Source organism: Orycteropus afer, unplaced genomic scaffold, assembly GCF_000298275.1.
Source record: "Orycteropus afer afer isolate SDZICR_OR568_19922 unplaced genomic scaffold, OryAfe1.0 scaffold00012, whole genome shotgun sequence".
Classification (NCBI taxonomy): Eukaryota; Metazoa; Chordata; class Mammalia; order Tubulidentata; family Orycteropodidae; genus Orycteropus; species Orycteropus afer.
Genome location: NW_006921599.1, coordinates 8,026,997 through 8,054,698, shown reverse-complemented (window position 1 = coordinate 8,054,698; position 27,702 = coordinate 8,026,997). Strand labels below are relative to the sequence as shown.

The 27,702-nt window shown below is 40.2% G+C and overlaps 1 protein-coding gene across 1 annotated transcript in view; it reads left to right on the top strand.

Moving 5' to 3' along the window:
- The first annotated feature begins 9,288 nt into the window (after positions 1 to 9,288).
- RANBP9 (RAN binding protein 9) overlaps positions 9,289 to 27,702 on the top strand; it is a 176,772-nt gene continuing 158,358 nt past the window's right edge. Inside the window, exon 1 of the mRNA XM_007951859.2 lies at positions 9,289 to 9,865. Within this exon, the coding sequence (XP_007950050.1) occupies positions 9,289 to 9,865 (577 nt within the window). The remainder of the gene's footprint in view (positions 9,866 to 27,702) is intronic.

The window sequence follows — 27,702 nt, the reverse complement described above, 5'->3', positions numbered from 1 at the left end:
GATAAAAATCTTCAATTTCCTCATCTTTGGCTTTGGTGGTTGGTGCATAAATTTGAATAATAGTAGTATTAACTGGTCTTCCTTGTAGGCGTATGAATATTATCCTATCACCGACAGCATTGGACTTCAGGACAGATCCTGAAACATTCTTTGCGATGATGAATGACAAGCCATTCCTCTTCAAATTGTCATTCCCAGCATAGTAGATCATATAGCTGTCTGATTCAAAATGGCCAAAATTGGTCCTATCAGATCACTAATAACTGCTTTCTTAAATAACTGATATCTGTTTCTAAGCTAAATAATTGTAGGATAGACTAACTGCAGCCAATGCTGAAAAATACTAAAGAAGTTGTTGAAACAGTTTTACTATTTATGCTGCTTTTTAATATATAGATGTTCTGACATTTTTGAAATATTATAAATTTGGAAAGTCTCATATATTGTTGGGCATATTTTTCCTTGCATATCTTTAAAGGCACTTAGGAAAACAAACAACAATGTTTAAAAAATTAATTACCAAACATAAAATGATATGTAGCCATGATGAATGAAATAATGAGTTGTAAAATAAATGGGTTCACTAAATTACATTCTTTTTATATTTACTTAGATTGTAAACTGGGCCTTTTATCATTACGAGGACCATAATGATAAATAATATTTGTATTAATGTTATAACTTCGGTACAAAGAAACTTAAATTGGGAAATTAATTCATTTTATTTATAATAATTGATTAGGCTGGGGAATTACTATTCCTGAGATACTAGAAAAATACCCATGGCACTTTCACATCTCTAAAACCAAAACTAAACCCACTACCATCAAGTTGATAATGACTCATAGTGACCCTATAGGACAGAGTAGAAATGCCCCACATGGTTTCCATATGTAAATCTTTACGGATGTAGATTGCCTCATCTTCTTCCCATGGAGCAGCTGGTGAGTTCAAACCACTGAACTTTTAGTTAGCAGCTGAATGCCTTAATCACTGCACCACCAGAGCTCTATTATAGTACTTTTCATATTCTACCCTGAAAAATTGGCTGCATATACAATTTTTTCCCACAAAATTATAAACTCCTTGAGAGCAAGAGCCTTAAGTTAAAAATTTTTCCACATGCTACTGAATACCATGTATTGCATATAGTAAAAATAATAGTTACTATGAAGATGACTCTAACTCATGGCAACCCATGTATGTCAGAGTAGAACTGTGCTCAATAGAGTTTTCAATAGCTTTTTTGGAAGTAGATCACTAGGCCTTTCTTCTGAGGCACCTGTGTTAGTTAAGTTTGTGTGTCAACTTGGCTGGGCCTGGTTGAGTGGCTGGGTAGTTGGATGTAGTATTACCCATGATGAGAGTGGTAATCAACTCCATGGTGGAGTCTACATTGAGTAGCTGAGTAGCTACGTTAGGGATGTGGTCTGTTTCCTGTATATAAGGAGAAGCCTTGGAAAATGGTCTCTAGCTTATGGCATGCTTGAACCCTGTATGTAGCTGTGTCATTGTTCAGCAGCCTGCCGTGTTCTGTCGACCTTGGGACTTCCAATGGACTTAAAGTAATGACCTGCCATGTGGTTTGGTAACATCGTGACTGTGCCTTTTTACTTATCAACCTTGGGCTTGTCAGCCTCAGCAGCCAGCAGCTGAGTGAATAAAAGCCTCCAGCTTCAGTGAGCCAAGAACAGGAGGCAGAGCTAAAGCCCAAGGTTGAGGCGCTTTTACCTAGTCCCTAGAGCCTGGCACTTCGAACTTGGACTTAAAGCCTACAAACTGTACGAGAATAAACTCCTGTTTCTTCAAGCTATCCTATTTGTGGTATATTCTTGTCAGAGCAGCATTGTTGTTGCTGTTGTTGTGTGCTGTCGAGTCAGACCCGAGTCATAGCGACCCCTCCTTTGGTTTCCGAGGCAGTATTACTACAGAAGTAGATTGCCCAACCTTCCTTCTGAGAAGTGGCTACGAGGTAAACAAAATAGCACCTCTGGTTGGAATTGAACTTTCAACCTTTTGGTTAGCAGCTGATGGTTTTTACCACCTAGAGACACCATTGCATATCATAGGTACCTAGCAAATCTTGAATGCAATGCAGCCCATATCTCAGGAAATTAGAAGACTAGCCCCCAGTGGCCAACTGATACCTGACTTTTTTGTAGCAAGGTATCATTGTTTAAGGGCACATCTTTTTCTCTTCTCTTTTGTTTTTTGTGTGCTTTATATTATTATCTCTTACCTTTCTTTTTCTTGCCCCTTCCTGTGTCTTTGGTTACCTGCACCATAGTATCCACTGAACCTACAGGCATATTTTAGGCTTGCAGGTGATATTCCCTGGGACTCAGAGGCATTCAGGGAAGCATCTCCATCCCATGTTTCCATCAGGAACCTGAAAGCACTGAAGGAACAATGCAGAGGAAGTACATTTCTGTTCCCTCCTCCTTGTTTTTACTTCATTTTGAATGCGCTTTTTACATCAGATCTCAGGAAACAAGGAGAGAACATGGAAATCAATATGAAAGAAAGGATGTGAGTTTGTGCAAGTGGAAGAAGAGCTACAGTGGACTAACAAAAGCAGAAAGAAAAAGTTAAGAGGAAAATTGGAAGAAGGTTGATACTAGATTATCTTGTTAAATAATTACTAGCTTAGACTTTTAAGGCATGCTGGTGGCAAAATGGATACATCCTTCAGCTGCTAACCAAAACGTTGGTGGTTCAAACCCACCAGCTGCTCCACAGGAGAAAGATGAGGCAGTCTGCTTCTGTAACGATTTAGTGCCTTAGGAACTGTATAGGGCAGTTCTACTCTGTCCTATAGGGTTGCTATGAGTTGGAATCAACTGGATGGCTGTGGTAGTTAAGCTTATGTGTCAACTTGGCTGGGCCTGGTTTTGAGTGGCTGGGCAGTTGGTGGTAGTTATTCCCCACGATGAGACTAGCAATCAACTCCATGGTGGGATCTGCCGCAAGCCGCTGAGCAGCTGCTTTAGGGATGTGGTCTGCTTCCAGTATATAAGGAGAAGCTTCGAGAATGGTCTGCAGTTTTTGGCATGCTCGAAGCCTTCATGTAGCTGAGTCATTCAGCAGCCTGCCATGTTGTCTATCAATCTTGGGACTGTTAATGTACTTGAATCAATGGCCTGCCATGTGGTTTGATAATTTTGGGACTGTGACATTTTACTTGTCAACCATGGGTTTATCAGCCTCAGCAGCCAGCAGCTGCCTAAGTGAAGAGATGACTCCAGCTCCAGTGAGCCAGGAGCAAGAGGCAAAGCTGAAGCCCATAGTCGAGGGGCTTTTACCTAGCCCCTAGAGCTTGGCACTTTGAACTTGGACTTCTACCCTCTAAAACAGAAAATAAAGTTCTGTTTGTTAAAGCCATCCTATTTTTGGGTATTTTTGCTGGAGTGGCACTAGAGGTAACCAAAACAATGGCAGTGTGTTTGGTTTTTGGTTTTTCAGTTTAGTCTTTTTAAGTCAAAATGGTAACTTTCATTCAAATTCTTCTAAACAACTAATAAAAAATAAGTTTTACTTTTTCACATACATTTTATTTAATAAACACTGGAGTGTAGCTCTTCTTATTCAGACATGAATGGGAAAGAGTACATTTGTATCATCCCAAGTGGTTTTGTAGACCTTTCCCACCTTAACCATGAATCACAGGCATGTTATCTATTGGTTCATGGTTAGAGCTAGCACCATCCTCCTGGTCTGTCCAAGACACCATGCAAATTTTGATAGATTCCTCACTCATTAGAACTTTATCTACCAACCTTCCTTTTACTCTTTGAAGCCTTTGTTTCTGAAGATCATCCACTATTTCTTTCTGCCCTTGCTATTCAAAGGGTAGTCCACCTGGGATGTTGTTAGAAATACTGCATCTCAGGTCACACTCAGCAAAACCCTATAATTAGGTTTGAGAAGCACTACTCTAATTCATGTGTATTATTTTTGCTTCTATGACTAGTCTCTGTTCACTGAAAGAGTAAATTCCACCCTGCCTTAATCATCTTTGTGGTCCTTCTGCTCTCTTTTCCTTACCCTATGCCCAGAACCTAACATAAGGTTCCACACATAATGATGACTGATGATGACTTACTGTCGTCGAGTCAGATTTGACTCATAGAGACCCCACCTTGTGTTTCTGAGATGGTATCACTATGGAAGTAGATCGCCCAATCTTCCTTCCGAGGAGTGGCTGGTAGGTTTGAACCACCAGCCTTCTGGTTAGCAGTCAAATGCCTTAGGCACTAGGCTACCAATAGGTGTGTAATAAATGCTGAGAACTACCATGTCTCTGAAAAGCTAGCATCAGTTCAAATTGTTTCCTGCTGTAGTTTCCCAGCATTGTTCAGCATACGCCATCTGTTTCACTTTGCTACCCATTAGCTACAGAAGTATTCTGACTTCATTCATGTATGACATTAGGCCTGTCCAGTGACACTAAGATACAGCACACATTGTTGGTAATAAAGTGAACTTGTTAACACTTGGGATTTCATTGCTAGTGACTTGTTCTTCCCATTTACTGTTAAGACTGGTTTATAGAAGATATGGCTATAAAGGTCTAGAAGACAGACTAAACCATGGCCTGCAGGCCTTATTTGTAAGTTTTTTTTTTTTTTTTTTGTAAATAAAGTTTTATTGGAACACAGTCACATCAATTTGCTTATGGCTACTTTGAGGAGCCTTGGTGGTGGGTGCAGTGGTTAAGCATTCTGCTGCTAACTGAAAGGTCAGTGGTTTGAACACTAGCCACTCTGCAGGAGAAAGATGTGGCAGTCAGCTTCCATAAAGATTACAGCCTTGGGAACCCTAAGGGCCAGTACTACTCTGTAGACACTATATAGAGACACTATGAGTCAGAATTGATTTAATGGCAACTGGTTTTATGGCTACTTTTCCTCCACAATAGTAAAGTTGAGTAGTTGCGACAGGCACCATATGGCCCTCAAAGTCTAAAATATTTACCATCTGGCCAGTTTGCTAATCCTTGATCTAGAAGCTATATTTGATGTGTGTGTGGCAAGTGCAATCTCAATCAGTCTCTGGAAGTTGTAACCATCCTCTCTCTGTAAGGCAGCTTTCACAAATAGTCTTCTATGATTTTTACTTCTTGGTATTCATGTCCTTGTGTAATCCCCTCCCCTTGAGTGTGGCCTAGACATTGTGACTCACTTTTAACAAAACATATAATAGGAAAAGTGATGGGATATCACTTCTCAGATTAGACGACAAAAGACTGTGACTTCTGTCTTACTGTTATTGCCTTCTTGGCTTGCACATTTTGATGAAGTCAGCTGCCATGTTGGAGAAACCCATGTGGCAAGCAATTGAGGGTAGGTTCTGGCCATTAAGCCACCAAGGAATTGAGATCCTCAGTCTCATAGTTCCTCAAGGAACTGAATCCTGCCAACAGCCATATGGTGAGCCCAGCAGCAAATCCTTTCCCAGTCAATTCTTGAGATCACTATGGCCCAGATAATAACTTGATTATAGACTGTGAGAGATCTGGAAGGAGAGACCCAGCTGAGCCATGCCAGATTCCTGACGCACAGAAAATGTGTGATAATAAATGTTGTTTCAAGCCACTGTGTTTTGGGGTAATTTGCTATGCAGCAATAGATAACTATAGAGATAGATAGCTGCCATCCAGTCAACTTTGAGTGGTAGTGATCTCATGTACAACAGAACAAAATATTGCTGGATCCTGCATCATTCTCATGATCATATATCTGAGTCCATCTTTGGGGCTATTGAGACAATCCATCTCATGAAGGGTCCCCTTGCCCTCACTGGTCCTCTATTTCACCAAACATGGTGTCCTTCTCTAGCGATTGATCCCTTCTGATGATGTCTCCAAAGCAAGCAAGTCAGACAATACTCTGCTGTGATTCATACGGTTTTCAATGGCTAAATTTCAATATAGATCACTAGGCTTTTCTTCCTAGTCTGTCTTAGTCTGGAAGCTCTCATGAAACCTGTACATGGGTAATCCTGCTGGTATTTGAAATACCAGTGGCATAGCTTCCAAGTATTTAGCAATACTATACCAACATGCGGTAAAGGTTGAAAATACAGGTTCGTGAAAAGTGTAGGTAAGTTCATGGCTAATGGCTTTTTACCATTTAGTTTCACATATAATTCTAATATTTTTGTAATAAAAAATTATTTTTAATGATACATATTTTGTAGCCACAGTATAGAAACATTTTGTGATTTCCCTTCACATCTTTTTGGTAATGATTTTGGCAGTGTTATAGTTATCATATAACCTTTTAAGCACATAGTCCTTTTTCCATGTCTTCAAAACCATAGGTTTAAGAGGCCACATAATACTTGTTTCAGGCTGTGCCTGTGCAAGGGGGCCTGGAGGAAGTGGGGCTAAAATTTGGCCAGAGATCCACTAAGACCAAAAAAGAAAAAAAAAAACAAAAAACAAAAACAACCAAACTCACTGCCCTCCAGAGGATCCGACTCATAGCAACCCCTCCTTAGGTCTCTGAGGTGGTATCTCTACAGAAGTAGATTGCCCAATCTCCTTTCTGAGGAGTGGCTGGGGAGTTTGAACTGCCAGCCTTCTGATTAGCAGTCAAATGCCTTAGGCAATACATCACCAGAGCTCCTCACTAAGAAAACCAAAAAAGGGGTGTGTCTTTTTTTTCTAGCTGGCTGGGCTCTTTCTTTTGGTAATTCCACTGCCCCGGGGAGATGCTGTTTTAAAAAATGTACCCAAATACGCTATATGTGCTCCTCCACTCTTAATTCCAGTGAGTAAATATATGATAACATCTTCAACTAGTCCTTTCATGTTGAGCATTTAATTTGCTTCCATATTTCATTCACCATTAATACTTGTTGTGGAATATTTAGGGGCCTAGGAAGATGGGGCAATCTACTTCCGTAGTGATACTGCCTTGGAAACCCAAGAAGGGGTCGCTATGAGTCGGGTCCGACTCGACGGCACATAACAACAACAACAACAACAGATTCAGCCATGTTTTAGATTTGTTTTTGCTTTGATTCTTCAAATAGGTAAGTCAAAAGGCATGAACAGCTTCATGGGTCTTTTTAATGTCACCAAATATGTGGCTTTCCAAATGGTATTACCAATGGTCTCTGTCACCTTTGGTATGTACAAGGCCTATTTCACAGCATCCTCCCCAACAAGTGAAATTACTAATTTCTTGAGGTTGCTGGTTTGGAGAGCAAACAATCTTCCTACACAAAAGCTTCCAACTAACTGTGAGACAATCCTGTTTCCTCAATCATTCCTAGGATATGTAGAATTCTACATGGTTTCTTAGTGTGCTGGCAGAATAAAAGCATATCTTCATAAATAAAATCTTAGTGATGATTTCAAGTCTGATGAGGATTGAAACCCATTTATTTTACTATGGCCACTTTTCATTAAAATAGAGTTGGCTTATATTGAACTTACTGTTACTATAAAATAAAAGAAAGTTTTAAAACAATTTAAATACAATGAAATCATGTGATTTAACGTGCAGTGGCTTGAGAAAAGTCATCAAACTAAGTTTGAATCATCTGTTATTTTTATTGAAGAACAAGGGGGCATCTAATTGGGTAATTTAGGGAGAAATTTGATTGATGACTTTGTTGTTAGTTCTGGCTACAGACTGAGGGCCTTCAATTAAATCACCATTTATCTACTTCCCTCAAGATAAAAATTCTCTATTCAGCAAAACATTCTTTGCTTATTTGACCAAACAATTATCATTACAGTATCTTTGGAAGCAAATAAAGTATCAGAATTCGTATCATATAATTTATGCGTGTAAGGCCAGATTTTGCCAGCTAGGGAGAGGATAACCCTAAACAAAACGAAGTGGTGAAAACAAAGTAGTAATTCTATGATTGGTCAAAGAGCAGTACTTGACAAATAGTGCCGCATCAGTGGACCCAACACCCTTTTGGGAGCTGCAGAGAAGGAAGTCCTATTTTTGATTCTGCTGACCTCAGTGACTATTTCCTTGTCTTAAAAGTGGGCATTTTTTTTTTTTTTTTTGCTACCTAACAATGAGGCCTGGAAAATTAATGAGTCTATAAAATGCTTTCACGTTTCTAGAAGCCCTTCCTAAATACACACTGTAATTTTGTATTCACACAGTCTATGTTCCTGCTCTTTGAAGATACTCGTCTTTATTGGGATGCCTAATGGGACACCTTCTACCACTAAAGTCCACTTTAATTCCTCATAAAATTAATTAATGAAATACTATTTTAAGTGGGAGAATTTGCCTTCAGAAATGGTTTCCAATGTCCATACGGTAACTATTAAGGTATTAGATTCTGCGAGGGATGGAAAGCAGTACATTCTTAAAGAAGGAAGAGGTAAAGAGCAGCATATTACTGGGGTAAGGGATCCAGCAGAACACTCTGTGGACACTCTACAGTGCTCTGCTCGCGACCTGACAAGGAAGTCGGGGGCGCGGGTCCTGGGGGAGGGTTCCAAGCTCCCCGGGGCGTACACAGCCCAGTCTCACCGAGGCCCCAACGAGGCTCTAATACTCTCGCTTGGAGGAGAAGCTGCCCCCGCCGATGCGGCGGTAAACCCACGGTGGGGAGGTGGGGCGACGACAACAAAAAGAAGTAAAGTAGGAGGAGTCTCGTCGCGGGGAGGGCCAGGCTGGGTTACCGGCGGGCTCAGCGGGGAGGAGCCCTCGGAGGGGACCAGCAGCGTGGAGGAGCCCCCACTGCTCCAGCCTAGAGCGGTCGGCAGCGCCCGGGGTGAGGCGCTCCAGCTGTCGGTCGTGCGCCTCACACACGCACACGACCTCGGTGTCGTGGCCTGCACGCCTCAGACCCACGCGGACCCGGCCCCCTCCGCCCGTGCTCCCCCGCCCCTCGCGCCGTTCTCGGCCTCCGTCCCCGCCCTCTCGCCTAGCGCCGCCCGCGCGCAGCGTCTCGCGCCGGCCCGGCCCGCCCGCCGGGAAACAGCCGCGAGAGCAGCGGCCGCGGCGGCCGTCTCTGCGTTATCTCCTCCTGCGGTCCTGCGCCGCCCCCGCCGTCTCGTCCTGGGGCCGAGCGCCCGAGCGTCAGCCAGCATTCTTTCGGGGCCCTCCCGGGTCCTTCGCCCGGCCCCCGTCTCCGAGCCCCCAACCGTCGCGCTCTCCCTCGGCGCGCGGCCCGGCCGCCTGCTTCCGGGGCGGGCGGACTGGGCGCCTGGTGCCGGCGGCCGCAGCGACAGCGCCCCCGGGAAGCAGAGGAGGAAGGAGAGAAAAGGTGGAGGTGGAGGTGGCCGCAGGCTGAGTCGCGGCCGGGATGTCCGGGCAGCAACCGCCGCCGCCGCCGCCGCCGCAGCAGCAGCAACAACAACAGCAGCTGCCGCCGCCGCCACCACCGGCGGCTGTGGCCCCCGTCTCCGGAGTCGTTCTGCCGGCGCCCCCAGCCGTCAGCGCTGGCTCCTCTCCGGCCAGCTCGCCCGGCGGAGGCGCGGGCGGCAGCGCCGGCTTGGGGGCCGCTGCAGCCGCCCTGCTCCTCCATCCGCCGCCGCCGCCGCCACCCCCGGCCACCGCGGCCCCGCCGCCGCCACCCCCGCCCCCTGCTTCCACAGCTGCCCCAGCTAGCGCGCCCCCCGCACCTCCAGGCCTCGCTGTGAGCTCCAGTCCGGCCGGAGGCGGCCTGGCCCCAGCCCTGGCGGCCGGCAGCATCGCCGCAGCCCCCTTTCCGCACGGGGACTCGGCCCTGAACGAGCAGGAGAAGGAGTTGCAGCGGCGACTGAAGCGTCTCTACCCGGCTGTGGACGAGCAGGAGACGCCGCTACCTCGGTCCTGGAGCCCGAAGGACAAGTTCAGCTACATCGGCCTCTCTCAGAACAACCTGCGAGTGCACTACAAAGGTACTGGGCGTGTGTCCTGCGGTGGGAGTGGGGGCACTGACCCGACGTGTCCTGCCGCCGCTTCCGACTCTAGGCCCGCCCCCGACCTCCTCCCTCCCTGGGCTTGGTGCCCTCCGAGGTGACTTGCTGCTCGTTCTGCATCTCCGGGGGTGGGGACCAGGGTCATGTTGAAAGATTCGAGGGTAAGGGGCGAGATTCCTGGAAAAGGAAGGTGAGTATAAGCTACTAGGTATAATGGAGCTGGCAGTCCTAGGCCTGTATGTAGTAGGACACCTTGAGGGAATCCAGAATGACAGGACATAACTCGCTTTCTGATTTTCCTTGGAGATAAATCTTAGGGCTGGGATAGAGGAATCTATGGGCACGGAGTTGGGTTACATTGTTCTCCAGGTGGTGGTGGGTCAGGTGTTCTCTTACGCTGGGGGTGAGAGAAGCACGATTCGGAGGTATGATTTCTAATTAAGAGAGAGCAGGAATGTATAAGGGGAGGAGTAATCAGCAGAGGATTTTGTCCAAAATTAGGCCAGAGATTGTCTAGGGGGACAAAAGGATAAGGAGACCAAGTTTGCCACCAATCTGTCTTACTAAAAACAACTAACTGGGCGGATAAGAGGTGAAACGACAGGAGTAAGCGTTTTTTTTTTTTTTTTTTTTTTTTTTTTTTATTAGGGGAGCAGAAATCTATCACTGCTTGATTGGAAGTGCCCGATATTTAAGGGTTGGTTATGTAAAGTCTTGTTGGAAACACGGATTTGTTTTTTTACATCTTTCAGCAATTTAAAGAAAATTGACTCGTATTTTACACCTGCAATAATAATAAAAAAAAAGACCCACCTTAGGTTTGTGCTTTCCTCTTCCTCTCTCATATCCCCAACGTTAAAACAAAGCTTTAAGCAGGTAAAATTTATATGTACGTATATATTTAGAAATTGCTATGGAAATTTTTGAGATGTAATGCTAATTAATAGCATGCATCAAGTTTACTTGTCTGGGGGAAAAAAATCAATCTAATGGATCAGTCTGTCTGGAAATAAATCCAGTTTTCTAGGCCCCAGACCTGATGTGGGAGCTTTTACATTCAAAGCAGCCTCATTTTGATTGGCTACAAAAGGAGGGTCTTAATCAAATCCTAGTGACGTGAATATAGAGGGTAAAAACAATGTTGTGGTTAAATTCTTCAAGTGTATTGGACTGAAATTTGAGAACCTTGATAAATAAGTTACTGTTTAATCAGAAAGGAGAATGGCAATAGAAATCTACCAAATGATTTGGCTGCAAACAAGTATGCGCAGAAATAGGCCTTGTTGAATATTCTTTTATATCCTTGCCGTATATCCAGAGAAGTACTTTAAATTTTAAGTGTTATGTTTTATAGTAAATAATTGAAACTTTCAAGATATTGGACCTTGTGTGTTTTCTTTAGTAAGGCATTTTGTTGATACCTGTGTAAAGGGTTTGTTTTTTTTTTAAATTTGTGTCATCTGTGCTACATTATGAAGTGTTTACTTTTTTTTTTTATTTATTTAAATATATTTTATTGCAATATAATTTACGTACAGTGAAATTGAAGTGTTTACTTCTGACCTGGTACCAGAAAGCTTTTGTTGGACTTGACAGAACTTTTATCATATTAAAAGTATGGCTGATGGTAAATAATTACCTTTAAAAATCAAAGAATCCTGAGCTCTCCTGAGTCCTGCAGTCATTTGTGATTTTAGGCATGTCACAAGACAGGATAAGGCTTCCATTTTTTCCTCTGGTGAGAGAGCTGGATAGTGGTTTAGGAAATTTCCAACTTTGACTTTCCTTGGTGGCTAAGATTTATGATTACAGTTTATTTAACCCTCTGACATGCTTTAATTAGTTTTACTACATTTATACAAAATTGATGATTTGAGGCAGAGAAAAGTATATGCTTATGTGAAATTAAGGAGCTCTGGTAGCACAATGCTTAAGGCATCTTAAGGTTGGTGGTTCAAACCCATCGGCCACTCCCTGGAAGGAAGACTGGGCAATCTACTTCTGTAAAGATTTACTGCCTTGGAAACCCAATGTGGGTGGCTGTGAGTCAGAATTGACTCGATGGCAGTGGGTTGGGTTTGGTTTTATGTGAAATTGGTTGGAGTTTGGAATATTTATGACATTACTGTCTCAATTTTTCTTGTTGGCCTTTTTGATACTTTCTGTTATGTAATACTAAGATTCACTTTCTGGAAACATCACTTTTTTATAAACATAAACCATTATTTCTGGAAGAACAGATTTCTGTTATCTTTTTTCTTTCTTCTCTTTTCCTTTCTTCCATTCCTTTTTCATTTCTTCCTTCCCCCTTGGCACAGTCTTTACTCCCCCCCTCTTTCTACTGCTTCTTCCTCTTGTCTTGTTATTTTAATGTGTGTGTGTGTGTTTGGGATTTTGTTTTTTTCTGAGTGCCTGCCTTCTGAGTGGGACGCACCAAATGTGTTGGGCAACTCTGTCCCAGCTGCAAAGGAAGGGTGCAGAGGGGAAGTGTCATAGGTAATTACTGCATCTGAGTTTACCTAAGTAAGCATTTTGAGATGTATTTGACATTAAAAACAACTGCTCATATATTTTTGTGCATTACAGAATTCCAAAAGATTAATCATAGTTATTTTCCAGAATGGTGAGGGTATTCCTTGGTTTCTTTTGCTCTTAGTGTATTGTTTTTAAGGTACTGTTCTTTCACATTGGAATTACTGTTTTTGGAGGCATTACTGTTCCTTAAATGATTTGAAGGAATTAAGGTTAAACAAAGCCAGACGTGCAGACAAAGTTGATTGGATTGCAGAGCAATAACAGGGTGTATTTGGATATGTTAACATTTTTTAAAAAACCTTTTGTTTAGCAGTCACACACCAACTATTAAAACACTCAGGGATGGCCCCTCTTAGTTTTTAAATTCTTGTCAGCTTTGAATAAGTAAAAATGTGACTTAAGTGATAACTTTATGCCACCTCAAAACATTTCAATGAATATGACAGTGGATTTGTTTAGCCTGTTTCATTACAGATTATTTTTAAGTTATTACTCCCATTTGGATACCTTTTTTCTCTGTCACGCAGGCTCACACATGTTGTTAGTGGATCTGGGTAAGATCGAGGAATTTCCATTTTAGATATGATAAAATGGGAGTACTTGGAAGATTTTCCCAGTCACAAGTAAGCCAGGATTGGAGACTAATTTTCACTGGCTCCAAATTTATTGCTCTTTCCACTATATCATATTGCCTATTTCAGTTTGTGTGAGGCTTAACTATGTCAAGTAGATAAAATCCGGTGATTACATTTAGAACTTTTTAAAGAATACTTGAGATTAAAAGTACTTTCTCTGAGGGAAAAAGGTAACTGGAATACACTAATGCCATAGAAAAGTCCAGGCACCTTGATTATACTGAATTAGGACAGCTTACAAGAAATACAAGATAAGTGAAAGTTGTGAGTGATAGGGAGTCATGAAATAGTGAAGTACATTTTTTAATTGAAGCATTGTTAACAGGGTCAAACCAAATAGATTGGATTTTTGTTCTATCTAATGCTCCTGCCCCCATAACGACAGTCCTTCTACACTTCCTAAATATAATTGCTTATTGTAATTCTGATTAGAAATTATTAGAATGATAGAAGAATTTCCCTGAAATCAGTGAATTTAAAAAACAAAGTGAACTTTTCTCAGTGATTGCAGATTTAGCTTGAGAAAATGCCAGTTGAAAACTGCAAGAATCAAGTGAATCTAATAATCATACTTAGAAATATAGACAACTATAATGGTAATTTACTAAGAAATAGCTATTGGACAGATATTATGCTAGATCCTTTGTCTGTCTTGTTCAGTATTTTTGTTCATTATTCCTTCATTTATTCAAAGCTTTTAGTGAATGTTTACTTTGTGCCAGGTTCTGAGCACTCAAAGGTGACTAAGGAAATATCTTTGAATTCAGAGAGCTCATGGAACATAAAACAGTGTGGTAAGGGAAACATTAAAAAAACTACTGTGGAAGTTAGGAGGAGCGTCTAACCCAGACTGACATTAGAAAGGGTGAAGTGGGTGGGCTTCTTGGAGGATATGAGACTAGTGGTCAGTTTTAAAAGGTGAGCAGGATATGGGAGAAAACACAGGACTGGGCACTGTCAGTGAAGGAAAAGCAGGAGCAAAAGAATAGAGGAGAGAGAAATATTGTATAAGTTAGGATCTACAAGCAGTTTTGTGTTGTTGGAATTTAGAGTTTGTGACAAGGAGCAAGCAGCTGGGGAAAAGATTCGTGAATGGCACAGTAGAAAATTTTATTGCGTGTAGCTCTTATTCTACAGGACATGATGAATCATCAAAGGATTTTAAATAGAGACATACTCATATTTAAACTTTTATCTGATTACTCAGAAAATTTAGATAGATTTGATATAAGTGCAAGACTGGAAATAGCAAACTCATTTAGAGGCCATATAAGAAATAGGCACCTGAACTTGGTCAGTGGTAGGGGTGGAGAAGAGCAGACATATTAGTGATTTATTTAAAAGTAGTAGTGACAGGATATGAGGAATAGTGAAGGGAGAAATCAAGGATGACACTTGGGTTTCTCTGTTAGGTTGTTACAGTGAACCATGAATCAAATAATGGTTGCAAGGAAACATATAATTGAAGATAGAGTATTCTTTCTATTCCTGGGTTGTGCAGATAGTTATGTGCTAAGCTACTAGCTGAAAGGTTGGTGGTTTGAACATACCCATAGGTGCCTTGGAAGACAGTTCTGGTGATCTGCTTCCAAAAGGTCATAGCCTCAAAAACCCCTGTGGAGCAATTCAGCTCTGCATACATGGGGCACCATGAGTGTGAATTGACTTTATGCAGCTGACAAGATCACCCATGTGATCTGATTTCATGGAAACCAGGAGAAGCCAAAGAATCAAACCCTACAGAAAGAACAGGAACAGGTCTTTTGGAATCACCGTGGTTCTTAAGTGCTCTCAACAGCTGGAGATCATAACTTTTAACTCTAACCTGTATTGAATCAGCTGTGGGGGCACAGGGATAATTATGAAAATAAAAAGCAGCCTCTTGGCACAAGGATAGTCTGGGGCCCATTTCTTTCAGTAGGGATAGTGTGTAAGATAGAGTAAAAAGTATCCTTTCACTGTACTTACTCTGTGTACTGAGCTGATAATCCGAGAAGGTGGACTATATGGAGAAGAACAGGATTGAAAGAAGACTCATTAACAACCTGGGATGTGCTGGTGACACAGCCTTGCTTGCTGAAAGTGAAGAGGATTTGAAGCACTTACTGATGAAGATCAAAGACTACAGCCTTCTTTATGGATTATGCTCCAACATAAAAAAAACAAAAATCTTCATAGTTAGACCAATAAGCAACATCATGATGAATGGAGAAAAGATTGAAGTTGTCAAGGATTTCATTTTATTTGGAGCCACAATCAAGGCCCAATGGAAGCAGCAGTTAAGAAATCAAACAGTGTATTGCATTGTTGTGAATTAAGCTGCAGAAGACCTCTTTAAAGTGTTAATTAATAAACAAGGATGCACCTTGAGGACTAGGGTGAACCTGACCCAAGCCCTGGTATTTTCAGTCTCCTCATATACATGCGAAAGCTGGGCAGTGAATAAGGAAGACAGAAGAAGAATGGATGCCTTTGAAGTATTGTGTTGGAAAAGAATATTGAATATACTGTGGACTGCCAGAGAATGAATAAATCTGTCTTAGAAGAAGTATAGCCAGAATACTCTTTAGAAGCAGGGAGGGGGAGACTTCATCTCACATACTTTGGACATGTTATCAGGAGGGACCAATCCCTGGGGTATGCTTGGTAAAGTAGAGGGTCAGCAATAAAGAGGAAGACTCTCAGTGAGATAGATTGACACAGTGGCTTCAGTGATGGGCTCAAGGATAGCTACAATTGTGAGGACAGCACAGGACTGGGCAGTATTTTTTTCTGTTTTGCATAGGGTTCCTGTGAGTTGGAGGAACTGACTCAGTGACACCAACAATAAGCAACACTCACTGTTCAAGTAACTCAGGTACATTTTGCTTGTCTTTGGTTGTTTTCTTCTCCTTTCTCTATTGACATGCTTATCCTTTCTTTCCTATTTTAGATTCCTGAGAGACTTAGCAGATTGGCCTAGTTAATTGCCATCATTCTTATTTGGGCAGAAGTTTGCATTATATGCTATGGCATAGATCGATGACCTTTGGGTCAGGAGCTAACCTGTGTTGAATCAGCTGTGGGGGCACGGGGATAGTTAAGAAAATATAAAGCAGCTACCTGGCACAAAGATAGTCTGGGTCCTCTTTCTTTTATTTGGGACAATATGTGCGATAGTTACTTGCAAAAGGGATTGGCAGGTACCATAATTGACATGAAACTTGGGAGAAAGGTCTAGATTATGGCTGATTTGGGAGTTACCTTTAAGTGATAGTTGAACTTCAGAATGTATGAGAGATTTAGAATAATATGACAGTATGTAGAATGAGAAGGGCAGAGGGCTAAAGATAGAACTCAGAGCAACACCAATATTGAAAGACTGGATGGAGTCTAAGAAGGAATAGTTAGGAGGTAGTTGGACAGTGAAGAAAGTGTAGTGTCATAAAAACTACAGGAGAATAAAAAAATAAGGAAATGATCTATAGTGTCAAAAGAAAATCAAGTTTATTGAGATAATCAGAGGAATTTTTCCTTATGATTTAGATACTAGATCATTGTGACTAGGAAGAGTAGTTAGAATTGAGTAATGGGAACAAAAAACAGATTTCAGTGGGTTGAAGAGTAAATAGAAGAGACCAAGCAGGGAAGATTTGTGAATATAGATTACTCTTGAGTTATATGGATGACAAAAGAGATTACGCTGTACCTAGAAGAGGATGGAGGTTAAGGCAGGATTTGGTGGTGGTGGTGGTTTGATGGCTGATAGTGGAGTTATCACCTGGGGTTTGCTGAAGTGACGTAAGGTAAATGAGAGTTTAATGTCAGTCTCAGGTATGATGTCTTAGTAAAACAAAAACCAAACCTACTGCCATAGCAGCCTTGTAGGACAGTGTAGAACAGCCTTATAGGGTTTCCAAGACTGTAATCTTTATTCCACTGTGCAGCTGGTAGGTTTGAACTGCTGACCTTTTGGTTAGCAGACAGATGCTTTAACCACTGTGCTACCTGAGCTCCTTTGTACCAGTGAATGTATACGAAATTTAATATATAAAACAGATATTAGCAGTACCTGTTTTTATTACCTTAAAGTTAAAAAACTAAAAGTTGATTATACTTACCACTAACCTAGTGCATTTTTGATGATTTATAGCACAGAGGCATGCTGTTTTGTGAAAGGTGTACACATTTTTGGGGGCACAGTGCATGGAGAGGAAGGAGATAGTAGAGAAGGAGAACATGAAAGTACAAGCATGAGAAGCTGATAGACTAAGGACTTGTGGGAGGAAAATGGTTCCAGAACTCAGGATGGTTAGGAGTACATAGTGCTCCTCTGGTAATAATAGGGGAAGTGAAGGTTGCTGTAGCTATAGACTAGTATGTACTAGGAGAGTAGAGAGGGTTGAATATGACTATATCTGTTGGCTTCTGTTTTCTTAGTAAAACAGACTAGGTAGTTTGCTTGCCGAATTTGGGTAGAGGACTTAAAGCTTCAAAGCAAATGATGAAAATGTGGACTAGTTTCCCACTAGGGGAATGAAGAATAGACTGATGGCAAGATTGCTGGACATCATTCAGCAGAGCTCAACCTTCTAGTGCAGGAGTAGGGGAAGGGAATCTAAAGCTATGGTTTTGTTGGTTAGGTGTGATGAATGATTAGGATATGAGGGAAATCAGAGGTATCTGAGAGCCTTTAAGAGATTATCCATGTAGCCCATCTTGGAAAAAGATGGGAAAAAACAAGAAGAGGTTTGTCCCATGTTGAACAGGAAGTATAGAAGTGAAGTCTTCAGAAAGGTGAGAGAATATAAGGGTGTCTTAGAAGAAGATAAAAGCATTTCTGCTATAATGCCGTAAATGTGCTGCTGGAAAAACTTCATGTTTTTCACAAAATTGTGCACTAAAAAAAGTTACAGGACTTCTGCAAAAAACAGTGTTGGGACAGACTGCTAAAAAACCTGTGGAACTTTGTAACCAGAGCACTGCAAAAATATGAATCTTGATAAAATAAAAGAACCATTAAATTGCCACTAGCATTTGTGCCAAATATCATAACTGCTTACCATTTACAATCTTAATCCCTGGGGCTTGGACTTCCTCTTTTGGATTGTAAGTGTTTGGAGGCCGTTTGATTGAAATAAAAAATCTGATTCATGGGTTAGCCTTTTTCATCCCCTTTTTAAAAAAAGAAAAAATGAAGTAATACATAAATGTTGGAAGCAGTTGCTCTTGAGTCAATTCAAACTCATGGTGAACCCATCATGTTTCAGGGTAGAACTGTGTTCATAGGGTTTTCAGTGTCTGTGATCTTTCCAGAGTAGATTGGTAGGCTTTCTTTGCCTCTGGGTGGATTTGAACAGCCAACATTTAGGTTAGTAGCCAAGCACTAAACCATTTACACCACCCAAGGAACTCCTATAAAGTTTCCATTAGATGAATTTTTGGAAGTAGATCACCAGGCCTTTCTTCCTAGTCTATTTATTCTGGAAACTCTACTGAAACCTGGTTAGCATTATAGCAGCTTGCCAGTGTCTACTGATAGATGATGGCTGCACTTGAAGTACATTGGCTGGGAATCAAACCTGAGTCTTCTTCATAGAAGGCAAGAATTCTACCCCTGAACCACTACTCCACTTCATACCTGTTAAACCAAAACCAAAAAACCAAACTCACTGTTGTTGAGTGAGATCCGACTCATAGTGACCCCTCCTTGGGTTTCCAAAGTAGTATCACTACAGAAGTAGATTGCCCAATCTTCCTTCTGAGGAGTGGCTGGTGGGTTTGAACCATCAGCCTTCTGGTTAGCAGTCAAATGCCTTAGGCGCTATGCCACCAGAGCTCCTTCATAAACATGTTAGAATGGTTAAAATTTGGGGGGGGAAAAAAAAAAAAGCCTGAAAATGCCAGCTGCTGGAGATGATACTGAGCAAAAGGAACTCTTGTTCATTGCTAGCAGGAATTCAAAATGGTGTAGTCATCTTAGAAGACAGTTTGGCAGTTTCTTACAATGCTAACCATAGTCTTATCATATGATCCAGAAGCTGGGCTGTGTGATGGTTAATGTTCTGTGTCATCTTCATTTTTAGTGCTTTGGTGGTGGCCATGTATCTCAGTGGTTTGGCAGTTATCATGTGGTTTGACAGTTACCTAATAATGTAGTCATCCCCCATGATGAGATCTGATACAATGTAATCACCTCCATGATGATATCTGCTGTCACCAGCCAATCACTTGGAAAGGAATTTCCTTGGGGGTGTGGCCTGCGTGCAATATGTATGGACATTCCTGCAAAGCTCTCTGGCTTTTTGCTTGATTTGGATCCTACATCCTGCTTGTTATCACCTGAAGTAGGTTGTTGGGACTTGAGCCAATGGCCTGCCATATGGCTTGCCAGCCTTGGATTCATCAGCCCCTGCAGGTATGTGTTAGGAGAAGCCTCTAGCCTGACATCTGTCCCATGGACTTGGAACTTGCCAGCCTCTACAACTTTGTGAGCTGCTGCGTTGAGATAAACCTCTCTCTCTCTGTATATATATGTATACATCACTGGTTTTGCTTCTCTAGATAACCCAGCCTAAGATATTAGATATTTACCTAACTGATTTGAAAACAGGCCCACATAGTAACTTGCACCTGAATGTTTATAGCAGCTTTATTTGTAATTGAAAAAACTGGCAGCAGCCAAGATGTCCTTCAGTAAGTGAATGGATAAACTCTGGTATATCCATACAGTGGAATACTATTTAGCAATACTAGTAAATGATTTGTCAAGCTGTGCAAAGACATGTATGAATCTTAAATGCATATTGCTAAGTGAAAGAAGCCAGTCTGAAAACTACAAACTATGATTTCAAGTATATGACTTTCTGGAAAAGGCAAAAGTATAGAGAAAATTAAAAGATAGTGGTTTTCAGAGGTTTAGGGGAAGGGAGATTGGATTGAATAGATGATGCAGAGGGTTTTTTTTTTTTATGATAGTGAAAGTATTCTGTATTACATTGTAATTGTAGACGCATGACACTATGCCTTTGTCAAACCCATTCAGCTTTACAGCAGAAAGAGTGAACCTTAATGCATACAGATTTTAAAAATTATGTAAGCGATGGAGGAAATTCAGCATAGAATGCAGAATGTGACCAAAAAATCTAACTATTTCAAATATGTGAAAGAACCTCGTGGGACATGGTGGGGGAAATGGTGCTGCCCTAAGTAACTTCGGAAATCAGGGGAGTGTAAAGGTAGAAGAAACTGTACACAGCATTGTAGTCTAACTGATAAGGTTCTGTCCCATGGGATATGAGTTAACAATTCTGATACTGCTATACATGTGTATTGGAATTTAAAAGTAAATGGATGATGAATGTGGGAGCCAGTTTTCTCACTGTTGGAGTGAAATTTTATAGATAAGCAAAGGAAGGAGGCTAGAAATATCCATATGATAATGGATTAGAGTTGGAGATATCATTGTGAACTGATATTTAGCTTAATATAGATACAAATGATTACATATAGAAATATAATTGGAGTGGACTTGATGGCAACAGGTAACCAGTTGCCATCTAATTGATGCCAACTCATAGTGACACCAGATGTGTCAGAGTAGAATTGAATTGTGCTTCATAGGATTTTTAGTGGCTGATGTTCTGCAAGCAGATTGCCATGCCTTTCTTCTGTGGTGTTACTGAGTGGACTGGGACCTCCAACCTTTTCATTAGTAGTTAAGTACATTAACTATTTACATCACCCAGGAAATTTAGAAATATAGTTATATGGTTATACATGGGTTACAATTATATACCTATATTTACAGCCTTGCAAACCCTATGGGGCAGTTCTCCTCTGTCCTATATATATATAAAATAGCACTGCAATTGAGTTGCTTCTGACTCTTAGTGACTCTATAGGACAGAGTAGAACTGCCGCATAGGGTTTGCAAGGCTGTAAATCTTTACAGAAGCAGACTGCCTCATTCTTCCATGGAGCGGCTGGTGGGTTCAAACTGTCAACTTTTTGGTTAGCAGCCAAATGCTTTAACCATTGTACCAGCAGAGCTCCCATGGGAGGACCTAGGAGCAATGAGTGTATCTAGTACCCAGATCTTGGATTCTGATGGTCATTTTCCAGTAAAAGGAGCTAGGACTCCTTGGAGAAATGACTGATTCTAGGACTGGGACAGTAAACAAACATGTTGAGCCTAGAGCATCTTGTAGTGCTGGAAAGTAAGTAAGTACTCAAAAGGAGAGGAAAAAAAAAAAAAAAACTCAGAAAAGTGCACACTGATGGAGGGATGTCATCGGAAGGTCACAGTCAACTGAGAAAGCTCCCACGGCCAAAGCTGGAACAGTTAACAGTTGGAGGAATAACTCAAAATATAAAATACTACATGAGTTCTCATTGATATAAACAAAAGATATATTTTAACACCTTTTGATCTGTACTAGGAATTTTCCCAGATGGCTTCATATAGTGGCCAAGTATAGTAGTTTCTGAAGCTACTAAACACTACTTGCCCTATAAGAATGCATCTCTATGGAAATCTTAGGTTTCTCCCACCCCCCCACCCCCTCCTTAGGGTCTTTGTAAGGAGCCCTGGTGCTGCAGTGGTGAAAGTGCTAACTGGAAAAGTGAGTGGTTCAAACCCACAAGCCACTCTATGGGAGAAAGATGTGGCAGTCTGCTTCCTGAAAAATTCACAGCCTTGGAACCCTATGGAGTAGTTCTGCTCTGTGCTGTAGGGCTTGATTTTGGTTTTAGGGTCTTCGTATATTGCTAAGTTTTTCTCTTTAATTTATTTAGTACATTGGGAAAAACTGTGAAGAACCAAATGATTTTCTTTTTTTAAAATACATTTTATTGAAATATAATTTCTGTACAGTGAAATACACAAAACTAAAGTGACATGGATCAGTGCTTTTTTTGGGGGCAGGCAGTGTTCCCCCCTTCCCCTCCCACCCCTGGCAACCAACAAAGAAAGTTTCCTTGCATATATAAACCTTCCGTTAACTTTTGACAAAAATGAACTAATACTATATTTGTCCTTCTGTAATTGACTTACTTCACTCAGCATAGTGTCCTGCAGGTTCATTCATGTTATGCAATGTTTTGCAAATTCTACATTATTCTTTAGGATTGTGTAGTATTCCATTGTGTGTATGTACCATAGTTTGGTTATCCATTCTTCTCTTGATAGGCACCTAGGTTGTTACCATCTTTTTGCTATTGTAAATAGTGCTGTGATGAACATGGTGTGCATATATCTGTCCTTGTTCTGACTAGCACTTCTTTAGGATATATACCTAGTAATGGAATGGCTGGGTCAAATGGTATTTCTAATTTCAACTTTTTAAGGAATCACCATACTACTTTCCACAGTGGTTGTACCATTTGACAGTCCCACCATCAGTGTATGAAAGTCCCAATCTCTCCACATCCTCGCCAGCTTTATTATTTGCTGTCTTGTTGGACTTTAACATTAGTGCTGGAATGAGATGGTATCTCGTTGTTTTGATTTGTATTTCTCTGATAGCTAATGATTGTGACCATTTCTTCATGTATTTGCTGGCCACCTGAATAGCCGCTTTGGTGAAGTGTCTATTCATGTCTTCTGCCCATTTTTAAATTGGATAGTTAATATTTGTGTTGCAATGTTGGAGTTTTCTATAAATTTTAGAGATAAGTCCCTTGTCACATATGTCGTTGCTGAATATTTTTTCTCAAAATGTATGTTCTCTTTTTACTCTTTTGGAAGTGTAATTATCAACAAGTATGAATTTGTTGCTGTCATTTTGTTTTGTGCTTTTTTGTTGTGTTGATTTCTTTGTTCCATATAATTTTCTGTGCTGAGCTCATTTTGTTTATGAATCGTATTACCACTTCCTTCATTGCTATTGTTTAAGTATTTGCTAAATATTTCTACTGGTTCTTTTTTTATTTTGATGTGAAGGTTTATCATTTTTCCTTGAGGTTACCCTGTGATTTATAGTTTTCTTCCCAAGTTTAGAGCAGTCTGTTCTTTCTTGGAGTTGTCTTGACTTCCCTACCACCTGTAAGTCTGTAACTTACAAAAACACAATTTTTTCCCTCTTTTTGGTTTGTAGTTGTCCTCATTTGTCAATTGATTTCTCTGGTTCCCTGTTTACAATCTTGTTGGCTTATTTACTTTGGATACTTCCATCACTGGGTTGGTTTCTGGGTTATGTCATCATGTGTGTTAATGGTCAGTTGTTGTTTGCTGTTGTTGGTTCTCTGTTCAAAGGACTCCCTTTAACATCTCTTGTAAGGTTGGTCTGATTTTAACAAATTCCCTTAATTTCTGCTTACCTGGAAATGTACTAATTTCAATATTATATTTGAGGGACAGTTTTGCTGGGTATATAATTCTTGGTTGGGAATTTTTCTCTTTTAGGGTTTTTATATACTATCCCATTGTCTTCTCACCTGCATGGTTTCTGCTGAAAAATTTGAGCTTAGTCTTATTGGTTGCCCCTTGTAGGTAACTTTTTATTTTTCCCATGCTGCTTTCTTTGTCTTTGGTTTTGATGAATTTGATGATGATATGTCCTGGTGATTTTCTTTTGGGATCTGTCCTGTTTGGGGTTCATTGGACTTCTTGAATGAATATATTCTCATCTTTCATCATACAAGGGACATTCTCTTCCAAAAAATCTTGGACAATTTTCTCTGTGGTTTTATTATTTGTCTCTTCCTGTTCTGGGATTCTGATTACACGTAGGTTATTCCTTTTGATGGTATCCTATATGATCCTTAGGCTTTCTTCATTTTGTTACGATCTTTTTTCCTGATTGATCCCTTTCCAAAGAAGTATTGAGGTATTTGTCTTCAGTTTCCTTAATTCTGTCTTCCACTGATTTGATTCTACTTCTTTGCCCATTCAGTATTTGATCTATTTCTGACAATTTAGTATTAATCTTCTGGATTTCTATCTGTAGATTTTGTATCATTTCTAGCATTTAATTTACTTTGTCATTTTGTTCTTGTATTTTGAAATTGTTCTGGGGTTTTCTCTGTGTTTTCCTAAGTTTTGTCAGTGTTTTCCTTGATCTGTCTCTCAATCCGTTTAAAGTACCTAAATATAGTTATTTTGAATTCCGTATCAGGGAGTTCCAATTGCTGTTTCTTCCTCAGGGATGTGTTCTGTGTCTGTATCCTGGTCCCTTGGTTCTCTTGCTTTATCTTGCTTCTTTGTGTGAACTGTGATGCTCTGTTGTCTGTGAGACATTGTGACATTTTTGTGTTTATATTTAATTTGTGATTGTATGTTAGAGTGACTTGCCCACGATTTTTGTTTTCTTTGGATATTATCTACATAGTCAGGATACTGTGCTCCTCTATTCGCTAGTTGGCAGCACTTACACACTCACCACCTGTTTCCTTTCCTGTTGTCAGTCTCCTGTATGTCCCTGCTGTCATTGGCAAATGGAGCCCATTCTTAGGTCCTGTTTTCATTCAGGTTTTTCCACTAGTTGGTGCCTAATCCACTTCTATATACTTCCTTTCAAAGCTCAGAACTCCAGGATTATCTTTGTATCTCTGTCAGTTGGTTTCTCTTTTCTTTGTTGAAGAGGGTCTGTGTAGCTTGTCTGCCTATTCCTCCATCTTATCACTCCCAAATGATTTTTTTACTGTGTTGGCATCATTCCCAAATTTTTCCAGTTGCATGTTCACTAATTTGTATTCAGGAAATATGTGTGATAACTGGACAGATTATTAGAATTTAGTATTTCTGAGGTGAAATAGTTTCAAGTGGTGTCAGAATTAAGAGTTTGGCTCCAAGAAGGAATCATTGAAGTTAGAGTGGAGGTCAGTAGAAATAGAGATTCCAGGAATCAAGAGGTGAAAACAATATAATAATCACAAATTAAGTGTTAAGTGTGCTAATGTTTTATGAGAGAGATACATACGGCTATGAGAGCATATAAAAAGGTTCCACCAGTCTGTGAGGTGTGAGAGAGAATACTTGAGGAAGTAAAGCTTGAGTAATTTTAGGTGTAACAGAATGAAATGTTGCCTGGTTCTAGAGTCTGAGCCAACTTGAGGGCACCTAACAACAACAGTGAGAAAGCTCGAGCTGAGATTTAAAGGATGAGTAGGACCCAGCTAGGTTTGAAGGATGCAACTGCAATGCAACCATTGCCATGAAGTCGGATCTGACCCATAGCAACCCCTCCTTGGGTTTCCAAGGTAGTATCACTATGAAAGTAGATCGCCCAACCTTCCTTCCAGGGAGTGGCACATGGGTTTGAACTGCCAGCCTTCTGGTTAGCAGTCAAGTGCCTTAGACACTATGCTACCAGAGCTCCTGGTTTGAAGGATAGAGCTACCATAAATAAATAAAACTGATAAAGCTGGAGCAGAAAGAATGAGGTGGAAAAAAAAACAGAGTGCCAGGCCAAACAAGGTTTTGAGGAATTTAATCTTTTTTCTGGGCAGAATGAGAGGCTTTTGAAGGAACATTATGTCGTACTGAGGGATGGTGGGTGGTACAGGGAAGGCAAATTTGTATTTCCATAAAGGTACTGGCTGCATGTTGGAGAGCAGATAAAGGGGTGAGAGAAGGGAAGAATATGAATGTGAATAGGCCTGTACCTTCAGGTGAGAAACAGTGGTAGCTTGGATTATGGTTTTAGTAGTTGAGATTTAGAGAAGTTAAATGGAAGTGGGAGATAATTAGAATTTTAATCAGTATTTCGTGAATGATTGGGTGAGGGGGCTGGTAGGGAAAGAAATGTGTCAAGATGATTTCTAAAACTCTGCTTAGGTAACCAGATGATTTGGTGACATTCACTATCACAGGGGACAGTGAATGAGAGGACCAGATTTTGGGGAAATGTAACTTTTGAGAGTTAGCAACATGTAGAGTTGAAGCCAGACTCCAGTGTAAGCTCTGATTTAATTACAAGGAATATTCTGCTGTCATTTTCTCCTCTCTGTAGGGAAGGAAGAAGAAAACTAATATTTGATGAGTCCCACATTTGAGATGTCAAGTAGTTGGTCAAGTTTACATTTCTTAGTCTGGAGTTCTGAGGAAAGATCCAGGTTGAAAATACAAATTTTTAAATCATTTATGTATATATAATAATTAAAGCCTTGATGTACTTGAGAAGGAGAGTGAATTTAAGCCTTAAGGAATTCCAACAATTATTAGTTGAATAGAGAAGGGATAAGCCTACAAAGAGACCATGAGGAGCATGATTAGTATGTCCAAGAAGCTAAAGTGGAGAGTATGTTTAGAAGAGGAAGTGGTTAGTAAACTATGTAATGCTTCTGAAAGGTCAGGTGATTCTAGGACTGAAACATGTCCTGTGAGTTTCTGAAATAGAAATATGGAAGTCACTGATCATCTTGGTGAGGACTGTTTTGATGGAGTAAAGAGATTGAAAGCCAGCTTGGAGTGAGTTGAGGCGTTTGTAAGAGCAAATTGTCAAACTGGTAGCTTGGATTATTACGGTATTGTAGTAGGTAGACCTAGTTGAGAACCTGCCCATGTAAACCAATGGCTATGTTAAATGACATACAGACTTTGTTGAGAGGATTAAATGCCATTTAATTTCTGGATAGAAAAATTTTTAAATATTTAAAAATGACTTAAAGAAAACACAACAGATAACATAGTTGTTTCATTTCTCAATCTGTAGTACAGAAAATCTTTATATACTAAGAGTTATTTCTGATTTTCAAAGGAACTTCTTTGGATTTGGATTGAATATTCATTTAATAAACAAGCATTTACTATCCAGGTTATTCAAAGCCTTTACCATTCAGTTAATGGAATCAACAGATTGTGTAAAAAGAGCTAACCTAGCTTGCCTTAGAGTTCTGAAGCAATAAATTAATGTAATTTCTTCTAAAGGCATATAGAAAACATTGAAGACTATGGTTTCAAAAGTTTAAACTTAGTAGTGTGAGGTTGTTTTTTTGTCACTAGAGAATTTGATAGTAAACTTTCTGCTATCAGAGATCCAAAACCCAGTGTCGTTGAGTTGCTTTTGACGTATAATAACCCTATAGAACAGAGTAGAACTGCCCGTAGGGTTTCCTGTGTAGCAGACTGTTACGTCTCTCTCCTGTGGAATGGCTGTGTTCAAACTGCTGAACTTTTGGTTAGTAGCTGAGCACTTAACTACTGCACTGCCAAGGTGCCTTCTGTTAGATATAGGCTCTTCCGTTCTGATATTACTAGCCTTATCTAAGATATAGTATGTATGAATCCTTTTAATCTAAACTTTTTCTTTCTTTCTTTTTTTTTTTTTTTTTGCCTTTTGCAGGTAAATACAATTCTTTATTATAAAAATAAACTGTACATTGGGAAAGGAAATTGTTATCTCACAAATACTGTAGATGTCAGTAGAGAAGGTTTATTCCTGGATATGCTAACAAATTGATTTTATAACTTTATATAAAAGTGTTTTGTTTTCTCATTTCTTCCTTGAAAATAAGAATCTATGATTCCTGTCAGCCATAGGGCTATTGTGTAGATTAATGAAGTAATGGTTACAAAACATGTTGAAATTTGTTAATGGAAATATCCAAATAAAATGTTTATAGTAAATCATTCCTTTTCAATGTTTTTAAAATATATAGTCCTACAAAGCAAATTGCAGTTTTTGAGGAAAATTTAAAAAGCTGGAGCTTTTTTTTTTTTTTTTT